The sequence below is a fragment of the Bacillus rossius genome, chromosome 2, assembly GCF_032445375.1.
Source record: "Bacillus rossius redtenbacheri isolate Brsri chromosome 2, Brsri_v3, whole genome shotgun sequence".
In the NCBI taxonomy this organism is placed as follows: Eukaryota; Metazoa; Arthropoda; class Insecta; order Phasmatodea; family Bacillidae; genus Bacillus; species Bacillus rossius.
In genome coordinates, this window is record NC_086331.1 from 114,917,156 (window position 1) to 114,933,389 (window position 16,234).

The following is a 16,234-nucleotide window of genomic DNA, read 5'->3' on the forward strand; positions in this document are numbered from 1 at the left end:
GAGTGATCTTGCCAACATGGCCGGTAGCGGTGCTCTCTTTGCAGCTTTCATGTATAGCTCACATCTGCACAACACTGCGCTCATTGGTGCGTTCGTCACACATGTTTCTACCCATATGTCCATCACCTGTGCGACGAGAAGAGCACCGACGGGTGGCATCAATACATTTATGGTAAGGGCTGTACATTGTTTATAATGCATTTTATATGGTTAGTGCGCTGCGCATTTCGCTTTAACTTCTCCAGTAGAAATTATTGTGATTATAATTTTATATATAGATAAATGCATAAAACCTTCTTTTAAATTTTCCGCACTATTGTCGTTAATTCGTTTACCAACGAATACTTTCGGAGAGCCATTTCGGAACGTAACTTCATTCGTGTGTGCCAAATGTGTGTGAAAAGTTGTTAACCCGCGACTACATCTGTGTGTACAAAACATGGAGGTAGGAGAAGTGTGTCAGCTGTTTAATTCGTAAGTTAGAAACGAACAGTAAATTCATTATTTTCTGTAGTCATATTCTTCAGATTTGAAATGGAAATTCGATTGGTGTTTGCGTTGTGTATAAAGTTGTGAAAACGAACTTTTTCTTTATGTAGGAAAACGGTTGTGACGAGTTAATATGTAGACTTTTTAGAGATAGGCTAATGAGTTGTGTTATTATTAACTTTTAAATAATTCAGACGTACAAACGTTTTTCTGTAATGTATAATATATTAAGTTACATAACCGATCGATCATGTTTCAAACAACATCGCCTACGTGGGAAAAAAGCTCATTCGTAATTATCGGACGTCGCGGCTTTTTAGAACGGAAAGAAAAAAAAAATCGGAAAACAAGGTTTTCACACACTACACATGTTCCTAAATTTACCCACAAGGGATGGTTTCTTAATTACTACTAGTTTGTGAAAAACAAAAAGGTTATAGCTTACATTACTATAACAGCATCGAACGTGGCAACTTCGGGGAACGAAAAGTAAATAAAAACTGAAAGTATGTTTTTCAAATACTAAAGACGTTCCTAAAATTACCCTGAAAATAAGGTTTCTTAATTCCTACTGGTTCGTGAAAAATAATGGTTTACAGCTTGCGTTACGATACCTGTGTTTTCACACTGCCCTCGCCAGTCATGTTTACCAGCGATCGTTTATCTGTATGTTTGGCACAACTGTTGCCAACTATGGAGAATTAAAAATATGCTAATTCTTCCATTTCATATATTGAAATTTATCACTGAATCCTGAAAGCTTGATCCTGATGGCATTATCCTGTTGACTTGATCCTGTTTTAGTTCAGTATGTCGAAAGATCCTGATGGCATGATCCTACAGTAATGTGAAGTAAGCTTTGGAAGGTTGTGAAACTTCTTAAATATTCATTATGATCTATTGTATTTTTTTCACCCTTTGACATTGTTGTGTGTTACTTAGGAAGAAGGCACAATTTTATTTTCAGTGAATTCAACTTTTGCAGATGTATTTTGGTCTCCATACAACCATTATCAAGCACTTAGTTTTTTTAAGCCACACACGTGTTGAAAAAGGTTTGATGGAAGACTTGCACTATTTTACTGCGGGAAAATTAAGGAACATAATTTGTGCTGAAAAACTCCATGTTCAGGTAAATATGTATTGTACGGATTAGCGCAAAAAAAAATCGTACAAATATGAAATAACTTTCATTATATGCTATCTTACGTCCTCTTTTCAGAACCGCCTGCGGAGATAAAAAATTCCAATTACTTTTGGAAATATCGAATTTTTTAATATTCATTTTTTGGTGATTTTTTTTAAAAAAATTTTTAAAAATCCGAAAATACCTTTATTCTGTGCTCTTTAACTTCCTCTTTTCATTAAACCCGGCGGAGATCAGAAATTCCAAATACTTTAGGAGATATGGAATTTTTTAATTTTCATGCTGAGCACTGATGCGGCGTTCAGCGGGAAGCCTACGATTCACACATCCTTCTGGACATACCCGAATACTCACGTTGGCAAGTCTTCTTTTCTTAAAATTAGCAAGAAGTAATTAAAAATACTTTAAAACGTTGTGGATGGTTGGTTATATTAGGTAAGTATAGCTACATTAAAAAAACTGTTAAATCATTTTATGGTTGCTTAGCAAATAACTGCGCTAGGAAACCGTTTACATGATTTCACAGTATTTTTAATGTAGCTATCCTAACCAAATCAACCATCCACAATGTTTTGAAGTATTTATAATGTAGCTATCATAACCTAATTGACCATTAGTTTTCATGAGTTGCATATTTATTTACAATAAACAAAAAAAACCGAAGATGCACGATCGGGCGTTTTCCTCTCGTTTGTTGAAAGAAGGCTTGCCAACGTGAGTATTCGGGTATGTCCAGAAGGATGAGTGAATCGTAGGCTTCCCGCGTTCACCATTGTTGCTTGTTTACAAGTATGATTTTTTTTTTTTCACGACGTAGTTGAACGACTACATCACGTAAAAAGAAAATTACGTGAGTTCCTACTGTTCATCCTTTTTCCCGGTTTGTTAGGTCAGGTCAGCTACATTATAAATACTTTAAAACTAAACAACCATTAAAATTAATTTTTATTATTTTTAATGTCCGTTCAGTTTCAAAGTATTTATACTGTAGCTGACCTGACCTAATCTACCTTTGTCCCGTTTTGTTATGTCAGGTCAGTTACATTATAAATACTTAAAACTATACAAGTAAAATTAATTGATATTATTTTTAATTTCCGTTTATTTTGAAGTATTTATCATGTAACTAACCTTACATAATGGAAAATTTCTGTTATTTAGGCATTCACGCACACACGGCAAAATATAAAATGGCGTCTGTTGAATGATTACATAGGGCTTGTATTGCAAAATAAGAACGGCGATATCTCCAAAAGTAATTGGAATTTTTAATCTCCGCAGGCGGTTTTGAAAAGAGGACGTAATAGAGCATATAATGAAAGTTATTTCATATTTGTACGATTTTTTTTGGCGCTAATCCGTACAATACATATTTACCCATGTTCAGAATTAGCTAAAAATAATTTTGGGAATAGGGCTTATTTTAGGAAATTACTTCATTGGGAATAAATAATTATTTTGCAAGAATTTATACGTTTGAACAATTATATGTGAATTTTAAATGTTGCTGGCCTAAACCAACCAACCTTTTCTTCAGCTCAATTGTCTAAAACATTGAAAATCTACGCTCTTGGAAAAGAAAAATCAAAAATAATTTTTGTGATGATTTTCATGATGTACTAACAATTTTATATATTTTTAAAACTGACCTAACCTTACTAACATTTCATCTTAATGTCAATAACTTATCTCCGTGGGAGAAAAACAAAAACAAAAAAAAACATTTTTGCAAGGATTTTAATAAAAAAAAATTTATATAATTTATCTAACTGGTTTAACCTATCCAACCTTTTCTTTTAACTATGGTTACTACATTACTGCAAAAACATACCCTTTGCAGAAAATTTAACACATCCGATGACAAAGTATAATAATAAAATTCACTACGCATTAAAATTTCACCTTTTTTTCAGTCAATATCAATGCTTGGCATTGCTTGTGCAGATAATTACATTCATCAAAAAGTATGTGTTTTAATATTAATTCAATTAAACATTTAAATAAATAAGTAATATCACAGGAATGACCCAATAATGCCTCTGTAAAATCATTATTAAACGCACCACTGCCTACCAAAATCTCTCTCACTACCATCAAAAGATTTAAAGAATTTTCGAATGTCTATAACAATATATTTTTGATGGTCTACACTCTGTTTCTGATTCATACTCTTTACTTTCAAAAACACAAATCAACTAACAAAAACAATAAACTATGTGAAATTAACAATGTATAGAAATATTTAAAACACATAAATGACAATGGTGTGAACATTATTTGCTGTACCTATTGAATATGGCACTAATATTTATATAAAAAACTACTTATAAATGCCATCCTTTGTAGGTAAAAAAGTCCTGCAATGTTGCAATGCCATTTTACAGAATGATCAAGCATAATTTATATTCTAAAATACAATTTATTTTTCCCCCAGAAATACCTTAGTTTTTACTTTGTTTGTGTATATTGTATAGGAAGTTTATTTTCTTGCAGATCATGATGTCTTCAAATACCACTAAGAAGAATAACATACAAATTATAATTGACTATCTGAGAAATGATATTCGAAGTGGTGGACTTGAAGGAGAGTCATGTGAGAGTATTGAAGTAGCAATTGAGTGCCTTCAGAATGCCTATGGCATATCCAGAGATAGTACTGAAGATGTTAAAAAAGCTCCCCGTAGTTTTTTTGAGCAGGTAACTAGCTGTATCTTAGTAGTAAATTAACTTTTTAAATGCTATGCTGAACTTTACACAGTGTTCCGAAAGTCCTAAGTCTAAATTTAATGGTTGGCAGGGTACGATAAAACAAGCATTTTTTTTATTACGGAACATATGTCTGTAACTGCAACTCGGCAAAATTACAGTTGCAAAGAGAAGCACAAAATTGTAATTTTGCACGTATCTAGGCATCACTCCATTGGCTGAGAGGATGTGTGATCACAGCACAGTGGGAACAGGGTGATTTAGATTACAGGTTTGCTTGGCGCAAGCGCAGGTTTGTGGTAACTAACATGTTTCACCATCACAACAGATCTTTTAAGTCCCAACCGCCCCCCCCCCCCCCCCCCCCCCCCCCCCAATCTCAACACAGGCATTAAAGTGTTGAATTATGTTGCCACACACACTTTTGAATGTTTGTGGCACATCATGCAGAAGTTTGCACGTTATTGTAATGCATGGTTGTATTCCACAATTATCTCACCTGGCATGACGTATCACGTAGGCGTGTTTTTGGGAATGAGTTCAGAGATTTTTATGTCTGACAGTGGCGGTTGAAGGGGGGAGGGGAGAGTGCCCATGGCTGGACCACCATGCCTCACCATCATCCAGGAAATGTGTAGCTGAGTTGGTGTCACAGTACGTGTTGAGTGGGCTGGGACACAGTCATAAAGAAATCAGTGGTTTTTCTCTTAGCTGGTGCAGCTGGTAAGATATGTTGAAGTAAGTGGAGGTCGGCATTAGAGTACACGGTACTTATCCCTCAAAGCCAAACGTGTAAATGTACCACCATCACCATTCACTGTGCTGTACACCGGACTCCTGATTGCTAGTGCGTCTGGCTTGCTCTAAAAGTCTGCGTCATGCTTGTCGCCCTACTTCAAATGGAGTGCACGAACATAATACATCACTGCACTGCGAGTGTGCGTCCTCTCAGCCATTGGAGCGAAACCTAGGTTCGTGTGTAATTGAAGGTTGCGCACTACTGATCACGCCTCTATCTTTGCAGTGTTGTTTTAGTATTCCCTGCCACCTATTAAATTTGGGCACATCATCTTGATAATATAGAATTCCAAATTTTAAAACTAGTCCTGTTTACTTTAAGTAACTTATATTTAATAATTGAATTCATTAATGATGAATTGATACTAAACTGTGTGGAGTTTATCCCAGCAATCAAATAGTAACATTTGGTCTCTCACATTCGTAACAGTATAAAGAATCACTGCCAATGATAAGTTTTTTGGTTAGAATTTTGTTTTAGTGAAAAGGTGTTAGCCAATGTTTTGATACACAAATCTTTACAACCTATTTTTCTGTAGCTAACTTGGCAACACTGAAGTTCATACACTGTCAGATTTTGGTATAGTAATCATAAAATTATAACTTCAGTGCCTTATACACTGATAAAAAAAGTTTAACCCATAAAAAATGGGCTAAGAGTAATTTGGTACGAATACATACTAATAATAGATGTATGATAAAATAATTAGAATTGCATTGTCTATAATAATCATTATAGACAATTAGTAGAGCAATCAGGATTATTGAGCTATTATGAGCGTATGCAGAGAGACACTAAGTAAGTCAACAAAGTGAGGGAACATCACTGAATACATCATATTGTAGGGAAACATAGGGTATGGGGATCCAGCAGCCCTGATGGCATAAGGGCACGTTGTTAACCACATACTGCATCCTGGTTCAGTTGCTCAACCAAGCTACTCTCATCCAAACACACAAAGTGTGTCACGGACTGCCTGTCCTCCAATGGCCAGCAAGGTCTCCTGATCAGTCTCCTGTGGTACTTGTGTGGTAAAAGCTCTGATTCCGTGCCAATCTGCAAAGTGTTTCAAGAGCCAGCTATACCAGTTGTGGGCCAACTGATAGGGTACTAGCTGTATGCACGTGCTGTCTACTCCAGTGTTTTTTGGGGGCCACAGTAGTGGAGTTGTCAGACTGCTTGCCTCCCACCAAGGTGATCCAGTTTTGATTATTGTGGCATCCACCCCGAATGTTTTGCAACTGGGAAATGTGGAGAATGTTGCAATGAGATTGTGGGTACTCATTTCTCCCATCAATTCATTTTGTTATTGCTAATTCTCACATCACCCTTCGTATTTTATAATGCCCTAATGTCAAGGAGACATTGAGCCTAATTCATTTCATTTCCATTTCCATTTGGTCTAATTATCATTACACTAGAGTCACATGACATTTTAACATGTGCATTCATTTCCACAATGTCTTGTAAGTGTTTAATATTTTATGTTAGTCAGTGTGGCTACCTTTTGTCTCCTGATGAGTACGCATGCAACTTAATGCCATAATATTGTGTTTAGGTATAAAATAACAATTTTTTATTTAGTTGTTTTCAGTTATTTGTTAGCTAATGTGTCAATAAATGTTAGTGTCTTATTGATATAGCTTCTACATCATATTTAGGGTATATATATTTCTGTAATTGAAGACAGTAAAGCTATTTTTTATGGCCAAATGGTATTTTTTGTCAAAAATATTATGGAGTGATTTTTTGTTGCAGTTCGAGAAGTTCCTGAATAGCTATGGGGATGGTAATGAGCACGAGCACAAAGCGAGTAGTCTTTCATTCCAGGCAGATCCTCTCCAGAAGTCGGCAGCAGAAAAGCTAAAAGAGGATGGAAACTCTTCAATGAAACAAGGCGATTACATAAAAGCATTGGATTTATATACAAAGTGAGTGATAAATTTTTTCAATAATAATTATTGTTTCTTTGAGCTTTCCTGCTGAAGTAGTATTAATGCTATGTATGGTAAGGATAGTATTGTTAAATGTTCTTTTATTTTTTAACTTCCAATGCAAGTTTGAAACCTCATTCTGTCTGTCTGTCTGTCTGTCTGTCTGTCTGTCTGTCTGTCTGTCTGTCTGTCTGTCTGTCTGTCTGTCTGTCTGTCTGTCTGTGTGCGGGTGATTCCATATCAAATCAGTACACACATTTTAACTGATCCTCTTAGATTTCAATGATTTTTTGTTAATAGTTAACCTGCATGAAGTAAATAAAAAATATATTTTTTTTTTAGAATTTTTAAGTAAATGTTTTTTTTTTTTTCAATTAATTTACAAAATTTAAAAATAACCCAAATTTTGCATCTTAGTGATCTAGAAAAATATTTGTTATTCTGGAACAGTAGAATTTAGAAAACTCAAATTGTTCCCATTTTAAAGTTTTTTTAATGGGGTTTCATATGATATACAACTCGATACAGGTTGCTTCATTCAAAAATACAAAAAAAATATAATGGAAAATGCACCATTCTTATTTTACGTATTAAAAATCATTTTGGGATCATTATGGGTTCATGACATATAAGGCATAAATCTGTGGTATACCTACATTAAGAGCAGGTATTTAATAGTACCAATTTTTGTTCATTTATTCACCTTTAACCACTCTAAAGTACAGAAATTGATGTTTTGAGTACTTGCCTACAAAGACGTAAGAATTTTAATTTATACATTTTATAAGGCTGCTAACCAAATGTAACATGTAGCACTTATACAAATGATACAAGTAGGCTAACCTGGGAGTCTATATTGAAGTGCCTTGATTTCTCTTTGGATGCTATGGAAACTTGGATGGAGAATGATCTTGCAGGTTGTAGAAATGTCAGTTTGAATTCATGTATCTTTTCATCTTATGCCAAAAAAATTATCCAGCCACCATCTGTCACTGTTAACGGTTCTTTCGCCCAATCATTAGAGTTTCTTTAGTCCAATCATGGACTCTTCTTGGAGTCATTATTTGGTTTTCATATGGCTCTTGAAAACTTAATGTGCTGCCAATCCCTTAATGGTGCCTCGAATACCATCGCATGGCATTTTCCCATGTGCTGTTGCTGAAAAATGCCAAACTCCATCAATAAGAAAGTGTTTCTTGGGGTGGCACAAGTTTAGAAAGTTCTTCTTGTGTTTATATTGTGCACTAAACCCATCTGAAAATTTTAATATCTTTGTGGAAGTTCCCTTTAATCTCTGCTTCAAAATGTTTAAAAGTTTCTTTTGACCGGTGTTATTTAGTTCATCACACTTCACATAGGCTACCTAATAGATAAGTAATCACTTTATCACATCCCAGACCACCTCGGCTAGCTCAAAATTTGGTCTGAAGTCAACATGCATATAACACTTGCAAAAAAAAATGATTTGGATGCCAAATTTATATAAGTTAACACCAGACTGATAGTAATGTAATATTTTATTAAGACTCGAAAAACAATTCACAAGTCAGGGAGGTAACCCTCTTGCGACCACAAAACACAGTACAGGTAGAACATACAACCTTTCTCACATAACCTCTTCTTTGTCTTCGAAAGCAAACACATGTCGACTGTTAGCAAGTACCGAAATTATAACTCTTAATTTGACAGTTCGTAATTAAGTCCCATGGTTACATGTGAACTCGCTATATCTTCGGAACAAAGCTGCGATCACTTGAGCCTGATTGTGAGCGATTACCGACGACTGTGGTCTGGTTTAAAGTTCCAAACACGAAAAAACCTGTGGATTATGTACGGTAGCGCCCATACCACAGCCACAAAATGCTGTCTTCAACTACATAATCTTATACTTTGTGAGCCAATGTCCAATACGCTGCATATCGGTACCTCATCCAGACATTGACTGACAGAAACTACGTGCAGTTGCATATCATCCTGAGGACGAAACAGGTGCCATACTCTCAGCCAATCATAGTACAATACCATTTCTTACCCCTCGGAGCGAGGCGTCTTTTTACAGAGATTAACACCAGATAAAAGCTATGACTATGAACATTTATTTATTGCGAATATTAGTTTATGATTATAACATTTTTCAAATGTTTTTTCAAGTTAATTTATATAAGTGAGGTTATATATATTTTATTGCATTATAAATCATTACATTATTATGTAATAAATAATTAAATTATTCTCATTTATTTTAGTAAATTAAATAATATTATACACATGTTTATATTAATATTGAATGCTGTGTATTTATTAAATCATTTTTGTTACAATAAGTTTTAAATTAGTTAAGTGTTAAATAAAAAAAATACAATTTCTAACCCGATTCCAAAGTACTCACACCTCTTTTTGTAAATTTATTGTGTTTGGCTATGCAAATTGTCCATTTGAATTCCTTTAGTGATTCGCTGTTTACTTCTACTTATTGATCTCCTTACGCGTTTTGTATTCTGAACTTGCAATAATTGTTTCCTCTGTCACATATATTTCATGTTCTCAACTAATATGTTGTCAAAAGAAATATCTCTTCTGTTTGAGCAGCATAACATGTTTATTGCAAATAGCATCAGTAGTAGTTTACAAGTGGAAGTAGTACGTATCTAGTTCTCATTAAAAGGCAAGAAGAAACTATGCAGAGTTCTAATTGACACATGCTGAACTGTTGTTGAGGTTGTTTTTGTAAGCTTCTAAATGGTATTTTTCCAACATGACAAAGAGATTATGGTAAACCATGCATAGTCGTATACTGAAAAACCAACTGCATTTAACTTACAAGCATCTTATACAAATATTTTTTAAAATTTTATTTAGCTATTTGCTCATATTAAGTGCAGTTAGATGTAAAATACAATTAAATATCAAACTTACCTCTCAAAATGTAAGACTTAGACTTATAAAATTTAATTTCCCATTTATATTTAATAGATGCTATTGAATCATGAAGTAACTACCCTGACAGATGTACAGACCACTTGGTTAGGTAACGTGAAGAGGTAACATGGACTTCTGAAATTTAACAAGATTCCTTATTGCGTGGCCAAAATAATAGAAAGAAAGAAAAGAAAAATCGTACGTGTGGAGTCCATGTACAACAGAAGTGAAATTTCTTGCTTTTTAGGTATAGATAAATTATTTTCATTTTCAATCAAACTATCCACATGAAAATGAATGATAATTATAAACTCAATTGCATAAATCAATAATTCTTTTCCATGTGAATAAATAAATAGTAGATTCTTTAAATAAAGTAAAAGAAATATGGCAGTGTCACTCGTCAGCCGTTACGAAAACTGAGTACTAGACAAACACAAGCAGCGTTACGAGAATTCCGTTGCATCACTGCAGCGTCATTTCTACTTTTCCCCTGCTGTCTCCCATTATGGCCGTTATAATTAACATATAGCAGGCTCCGCTATGTACCTACCTATTCCTCCCTCTCCCTTTTTTTGCCATCTTCCCAATCGACCGCTAGCGTTGGAGTGGCGTCGCTGCTGATGCACTTTCTTGCTCTACCAGTTCCCCCACCACGTATGTAACTATTCCCCTCATGCGATCGGAATTTTCGTAATGTTGAAAAATGTTTACCCCCTCAGCAAAGAGTATCACTTCAAAAAGGAGTTGTAAAAATAATTTAGCTTTAATAATAACTTTCATGAATTAATAAAATATATCTGAGAAAATACTGCTGTAGTGAAATGTTTTTTTTAGTGAATAGTGCTGTCAATTTGCAAACAAATTAAAATAATGTTGAATAATGCTTGCTAAAATGTATGTACTTCATTTACAGGGCCATTCAGGTGGATAACAGTAATGCAGTATACTACTGCAACAGGGCGGCTGCTTACATGAAACTTGAAGACCATCACTCTGCAATAAGTGACTGTAACACTGCACTAAGAATTGATCCACATTACAGCAAAGCATATGCACGACTTGGGTGTGTAGTTCAAAAATATTATCAATCTTAGGAAATAATATAACACATTTTATTTGCTTGACTTTTTGCATTTGAATGTCATTGTCTATTTATTGATCACCAAATTAAATGACACATTGATAAAACAAAACACTGCACTTACATTTAGGAGGACACTGGTTTGAATCCTTGTATGGTGATTCTGATTTGGATTTTCCATGGCTTCCAAAATCATTCCAGGCAAATTTAAGAATGGATCCTTACCAAAGGCATGGGAGATTCCTTCTCTTATCACAGTAATTTTGCCATATCTGTCTATCTGTTGTGTTTGTGCTGTGGGCAAGACATAAAGATATGCAAAAATGTACAGCTATAAAAAATAATTATTAATCAGTTTGTCTGACTAGCAAGTCTAATGTAATTTTCTGGCTGGTTTAAATATTATTTAGGCATGAAAAATTTTCTTGCTGGTTTAGGAATAGTTGATAGGTTTATCTCTCTACCTTTATTCCGCAGGTTATGCCTTACAATAACCTGTGGCCAAGTTTTAATTTTATTCATCTCGGCATTGCATGAGATTGCGATATATTGAGCAAACAACCAACCATACTATAATTTGCTTCTGCACAGGATGTCCACTTGTCAGGAAAATCTTCTTTGTGTTGGAGAAAATGTTCAGGGATAAAATCAGTGGTCAGGGAATTTGTAAAAACTTTTTAAAAAGTCGCAAATAATAAATTTGTGTTTTAGTAAGTAGTTTATTGAAGAGATAAATATTAATAATATAAATTATTGGTGCTGACTTATTCATCTGTAATGATAATTTGATTGTAAGTATATTCATTGAAACATTATGTAAATGTTGATACGCACTAAAGAAATATTATGAACAATTAGTATTCTATTGCATAGCTTTGTTTTATGTCACTGAAAACCCAGGATGTACAAAAAAGCTCTACAATGTAGTAAAAATGTGTTTAATTCTCCATTAATTTGCATACACCTAACAAAAGGATCACTCTTAAGAACAAATATGTTAAATAGTTCCTGTTGTGAATGAAATTTAAATATTATTTCATATCAGTTTTTTTTACTTTTTTTTAAAAATGATAATGTTTTTATGGTTTTGAGTTGCTAAGCTAAGATTCTAGATAATGGGTTTTATATGTTTTTATTTCAATAATGTTATTTAGAATGGCATATACCTCCCTAAAAAATTACAAGAAAGCCAAAGAATATTACCAGAAAGCCTTGACCTTGGAACCAAACAATTCAAGTTATCAGAACAATGTGAAGACTGTTGATGAAATGCTAAATCTGGCACAACCACCAAATTTGCCACCACCATTCAATAATCCTGACTTGTTTGCATTTGCTCAAGAGATGTTTCAAGACCCTTCAATGAACGTCTTGTAAGTATTGTTTCATCTTTTTTTTTTTGTGGGTATGCGAGTTTAAAAATGCATATGCTTACTGAATATGAATTGTGGTAAGATATGGTTAGCCAAAAATAAATATTTCTCTCTCTTTAAGTTATTTATTTAGATTAATATAAAATATGCCAAAATTTTGTTTATTCATTTGGCAATAATTCATCATATTTAAAATTTTCTAAGTACCTAATGTAAAACAGTAAAAAACATTAATGTTTCCTTCCATTTATTCCACCATCCATACACCCCATTTTACCCTTATTTTATCTTTATTTTATTTCCTGCATTTTAATTAGTTGAGTTTGTCTTGTTGAGTAGTGTAAAATAGAGTTTCTGAAAGAGAAATTTAAAAACTAGTTATGTGTAATCTAATTATGCATAGTAGTGGGTCTTTTAATAGACAACATACCAAAAAATCAATAGTTAAAGATTTGTGAAACTTAATTTCTAATCTAATGTTACCTACCTACTACAGTTGACTCCTGATTATCCGGGGTAATTTCTGGCAAGGGGGCCACAAATAACTGAAAAACACGGTTAAAGCAATGTCAAGAAAAAAAATTTTTCGTCCCGACTATCTAGACAAACACTGTAACACCTCCCTCAAAGTAACGCCCTACCTCGTTCCATTAAAACAGAGTGCTAATTAATACAGCGCTAGTAACATACATTTTTTTCATAAGAGAGTATTTTAATCAAAACAATTGGTTTTCCAAACAGGTAAGTGTGTTTACTGCCTACCATTTTAATCAAGACACTACTCCGATTTGGACTTCCTGGTGGGGCACCGGTAGTCTGAACCTAATATAATAATCTATTTATTACTTCAGAAGTCATGTTATCGAGTGCATATTTTACCCTTCTGTGGGGGCACGTGCTTCTCTAAATCCGTATGTTTCGTTACATTGATGCCTGTATAGAGAGTGCTCACTTAATCTAATATTGACGGCTTGCCAATTGCATGCAACATGCGCACTCTCCTTTCGTGGTTAGTTTGTTCTATGACGATGATAGTTATTGGTAAGCTACGTTAGTTCTGCCTCACATTGGGCTCACAGATTTCGTTTTGAACTAAGTTGACACAAAATATGTTTTTGTTGAATGGCTAATTAATTTTTATTGTTTAGCGTGCTTTGGTATACTCTGCTTTTTTTGTAATTTCCATGCAACAGTTTTGTTGTTATAAAAAAATTAACCTCAACAAAAATGCTTTTCTTGCATAGAAGTCTTACCCTAACTTTTCAAATTTGATGTTAGCATAAAATGTGTGAAGATTATGCAAAGAAACATGGTTATTATTTGCGAGAAAATTCTTCGTGGTATCATTGCTTGTTGTTAAAACAAAGGGGTGTGATTAAATGTTTGTATTTTGGTAAACAACAGCATCATGACTTTAATAATAACTGATGAAATTCAAAAGTTTGAAACTAAAAATTTTGACATTAAATTTAAAGAAAAATGAATGTTTGGAACTGCTGTGTTGTGTGTGAATGCAGCTTAGACTTCTGTACTATTCGTTTTCAACTGTTCTATCTCCATGCTGTTTGTGTGCTATTGCTAGGGACAAGGTGATATGGTGAATTGTGATAAAACTGAAATAACACCAAAAAGCAGGTCATTACACCATATAACGCCAAAATGCTATTTATTTCACCATTCAGCACTAAAATACAACTACGACAATATCAGCCAACAATTTGACAAAACTTAACTCAAATTTTAAAAAAGAGTAATCTTTTAAGATAGTAAATTCAACGAATTTAATTTATTTAGCACAAAGTTTGTGCCAAAAGGGACTAAATTATTTGTAAAATATTAATTTTATACTGTTTGATCTTGCATCTCTCATTAATTAATGACATTGGCACATTTTGTGACTGCATAAAAATTTGCGGGCTTATTTTCACTTTTCTGATTAGTTCTGTCCCAGACATTCTCATTTCAAATTATTTTGTTATAAAATTGCATCATGTATATATTTTGTTGAAATAGGTATTGAAAAGTATTAAATTTTTCTATTTGTTGAATAAGTACTATCTTCATGAATAAAGACAATATATAAAAATATTAAAAAAACAATAACACCGAAAGCTCTTGTTTTAATAGCGAAATTGACCTAAAAATAAAACCAAATAATGGTGTCACTAGCTATTGCAAATGAAGGGTAGGTTTGATGTTGTCTGTACTCACAAGTGTGCTGTGCAATAACTTTCAGAGGCCGTCGCTTGGCCGAGCAGCTCTACCCGGAGATAGCTCGGCAGCTGGGGGGGGAGGCTGACCAGAGCCTGCTGCCACCTCGCAGCCCGGGCGAGAGGAAACAAGACTGATGCAACTGACGGGAATGCCATCCCCTAGATCTGACGTGTGTCAATGAGAAGTTGGGATTATTCGTGCGGGGGAATTGAGACATTCCATATGATTTACAAGTTGTGTGTTTAATGATTTGTTCTTTTTAAATCATCGTTTTGGGTTTCTATATCTTTACTTTTCTGACAAATCTCAAATCTGATTGTTCTTGATTCAAGATGATTAAGGACAGTGAAAGTCTTCCTGCTAACTACATCAGCAGATTGGAAAGCTAAATGTTTTATTTTATGAGTGTTAATATACATTTGTAACAAATGTGCGTAATCAAGATGTGTAAATTCAATTGAAATATGAGTGGTCTAAAAAGTGACACTTGGTGGTACATAGATAAAAATAATTGGTGATTTAGTTTGTATGGTTGGTAATACCATAGGAATGTGTTTTGCATTAATACATGAAATGACAGTATATATTTTTACATGAACAAATATGGTTTATTTGTGTTATTCAACTTCCAGACCTTAGTGGGTGATGTGTAGCTTATGATGACCACTTACTCAGGCAGAGAATTCCTTTATTTTCCTTTGATTTAACACAACATTTAGGCCTGTGCAAGCATCAGTTTTCTAGTTCGAATTAAATACGAACACCAAATTATTCTCCAATAAGAAATTGAATTCAAATGTTAACCTTTTAAGTACTGATTATGGCATGTGACAAAAACATGTATTAGACTAAATTTGGCAACAAAAAATTAAAAATTTTTGGAATTTGCTAATTTTATACAAAAATTAATTTACTGTTGAAATTTATTTACTGTCTTTGATTTTAAAACTTTGAGAGTGTGTGATATTTCTTAAAACATGGTATCAGACACAGGGGAACAGCACATTGTTCACACAGGTACCGCGTCTCCTTTCGCTTCTTCTGCCCATATTGTGTTTGTGAGCAAACTCTGCATGGCTTGGTAGGGTGCATTTTCTTTTCAGTAGGTGGTATTGTCTCTAGAAAATGCTGCCCCAAAAGTCTTGTCGGTGCTTCTCGCAGTGATGGCCTACCTCGCTTTGTCCTCTCAGATGGTTTTGCATACTTCTCCAAGAGTTCTGAGACAACTTTGAGTTGAAAGTCTGCCAGACTCAAATTGTTTCCTGTTTTCATTTTGTAAAGTGCATATGCATTCAACAATGCAAAGTCTACAAAATGAAAAAAATAATTTTTTGTACCATTTTGTACTTTTTCTCACTGACTGGACAGAACTAAGCAACATGTCACATTTGTCAATGCCCCCCATGTTCATGTTATATTCTAGAACACAGCTTGGTTTTAGAATATCATTTCCTGTTGATCTGTCCTTCTTTCCCGTATTCTTCATTTCATTATTATGCATTGTGGTCAGTAAAGTAACTTCTCTTCTGTCAAACCAACGTACAAACAAAATGTTCTGTGAATGCATAG

At 33.9% G+C, this 16,234-nt stretch overlaps 1 protein-coding gene across 3 annotated transcripts; it reads left to right on the forward strand.

The window, feature by feature from the left end:
* The first annotated feature begins 360 nt into the window (after nt 1–360).
* On the forward strand, nt 361–15,267 carry LOC134529649 (small glutamine-rich tetratricopeptide repeat-containing protein alpha-like). 3 transcript variants are annotated; one of them, XM_063363965.1, is made up of 6 exons: nt 361–445; nt 4,130–4,333; nt 6,900–7,072; nt 10,911–11,060; nt 12,233–12,451; nt 14,688–15,267. In XM_063363965.1, exons 1-6 carry the CDS (start codon nt 440–442, stop codon nt 14,797–14,799), a joined length of 864 nt encoding a protein of 287 aa, XP_063220035.1. In that variant the 5' UTR covers nt 361–439; the 3' UTR covers nt 14,800–15,267. The 3 variants fall into 3 exon arrangements, with proteins under 3 accessions (XP_063220035.1, XP_063220036.1, XP_063220032.1); XM_063363966.1 differs by having other exon boundaries at nt 380–474; XM_063363962.1 differs by lacking the exon at nt 361–445 and adding an exon at nt 654–781.
* The last annotated feature ends 967 nt before the right edge of the window (nt 15,268–16,234 follow it).

Excerpts from the sequence above, each read along its gene's own strand:
- LOC134529649 (XM_063363962.1), top strand. The coding sequence starts at position 740 with ATGTTTCAAACAACATCGCCTACGTGGGAAAAAAGCTCATTC. Across the intron at positions 7,073-10,910 it reads GCATTGGATTTATATACAAA|GGCCATTCAGGTGGATAACA; the intron begins GTGAGTGATAAA and ends CTTCATTTACAG. Across the intron at positions 12,452-14,687 it reads GACCCTTCAATGAACGTCTT|AGGCCGTCGCTTGGCCGAGC; the intron begins GTAAGTATTGTT and ends AATAACTTTCAG.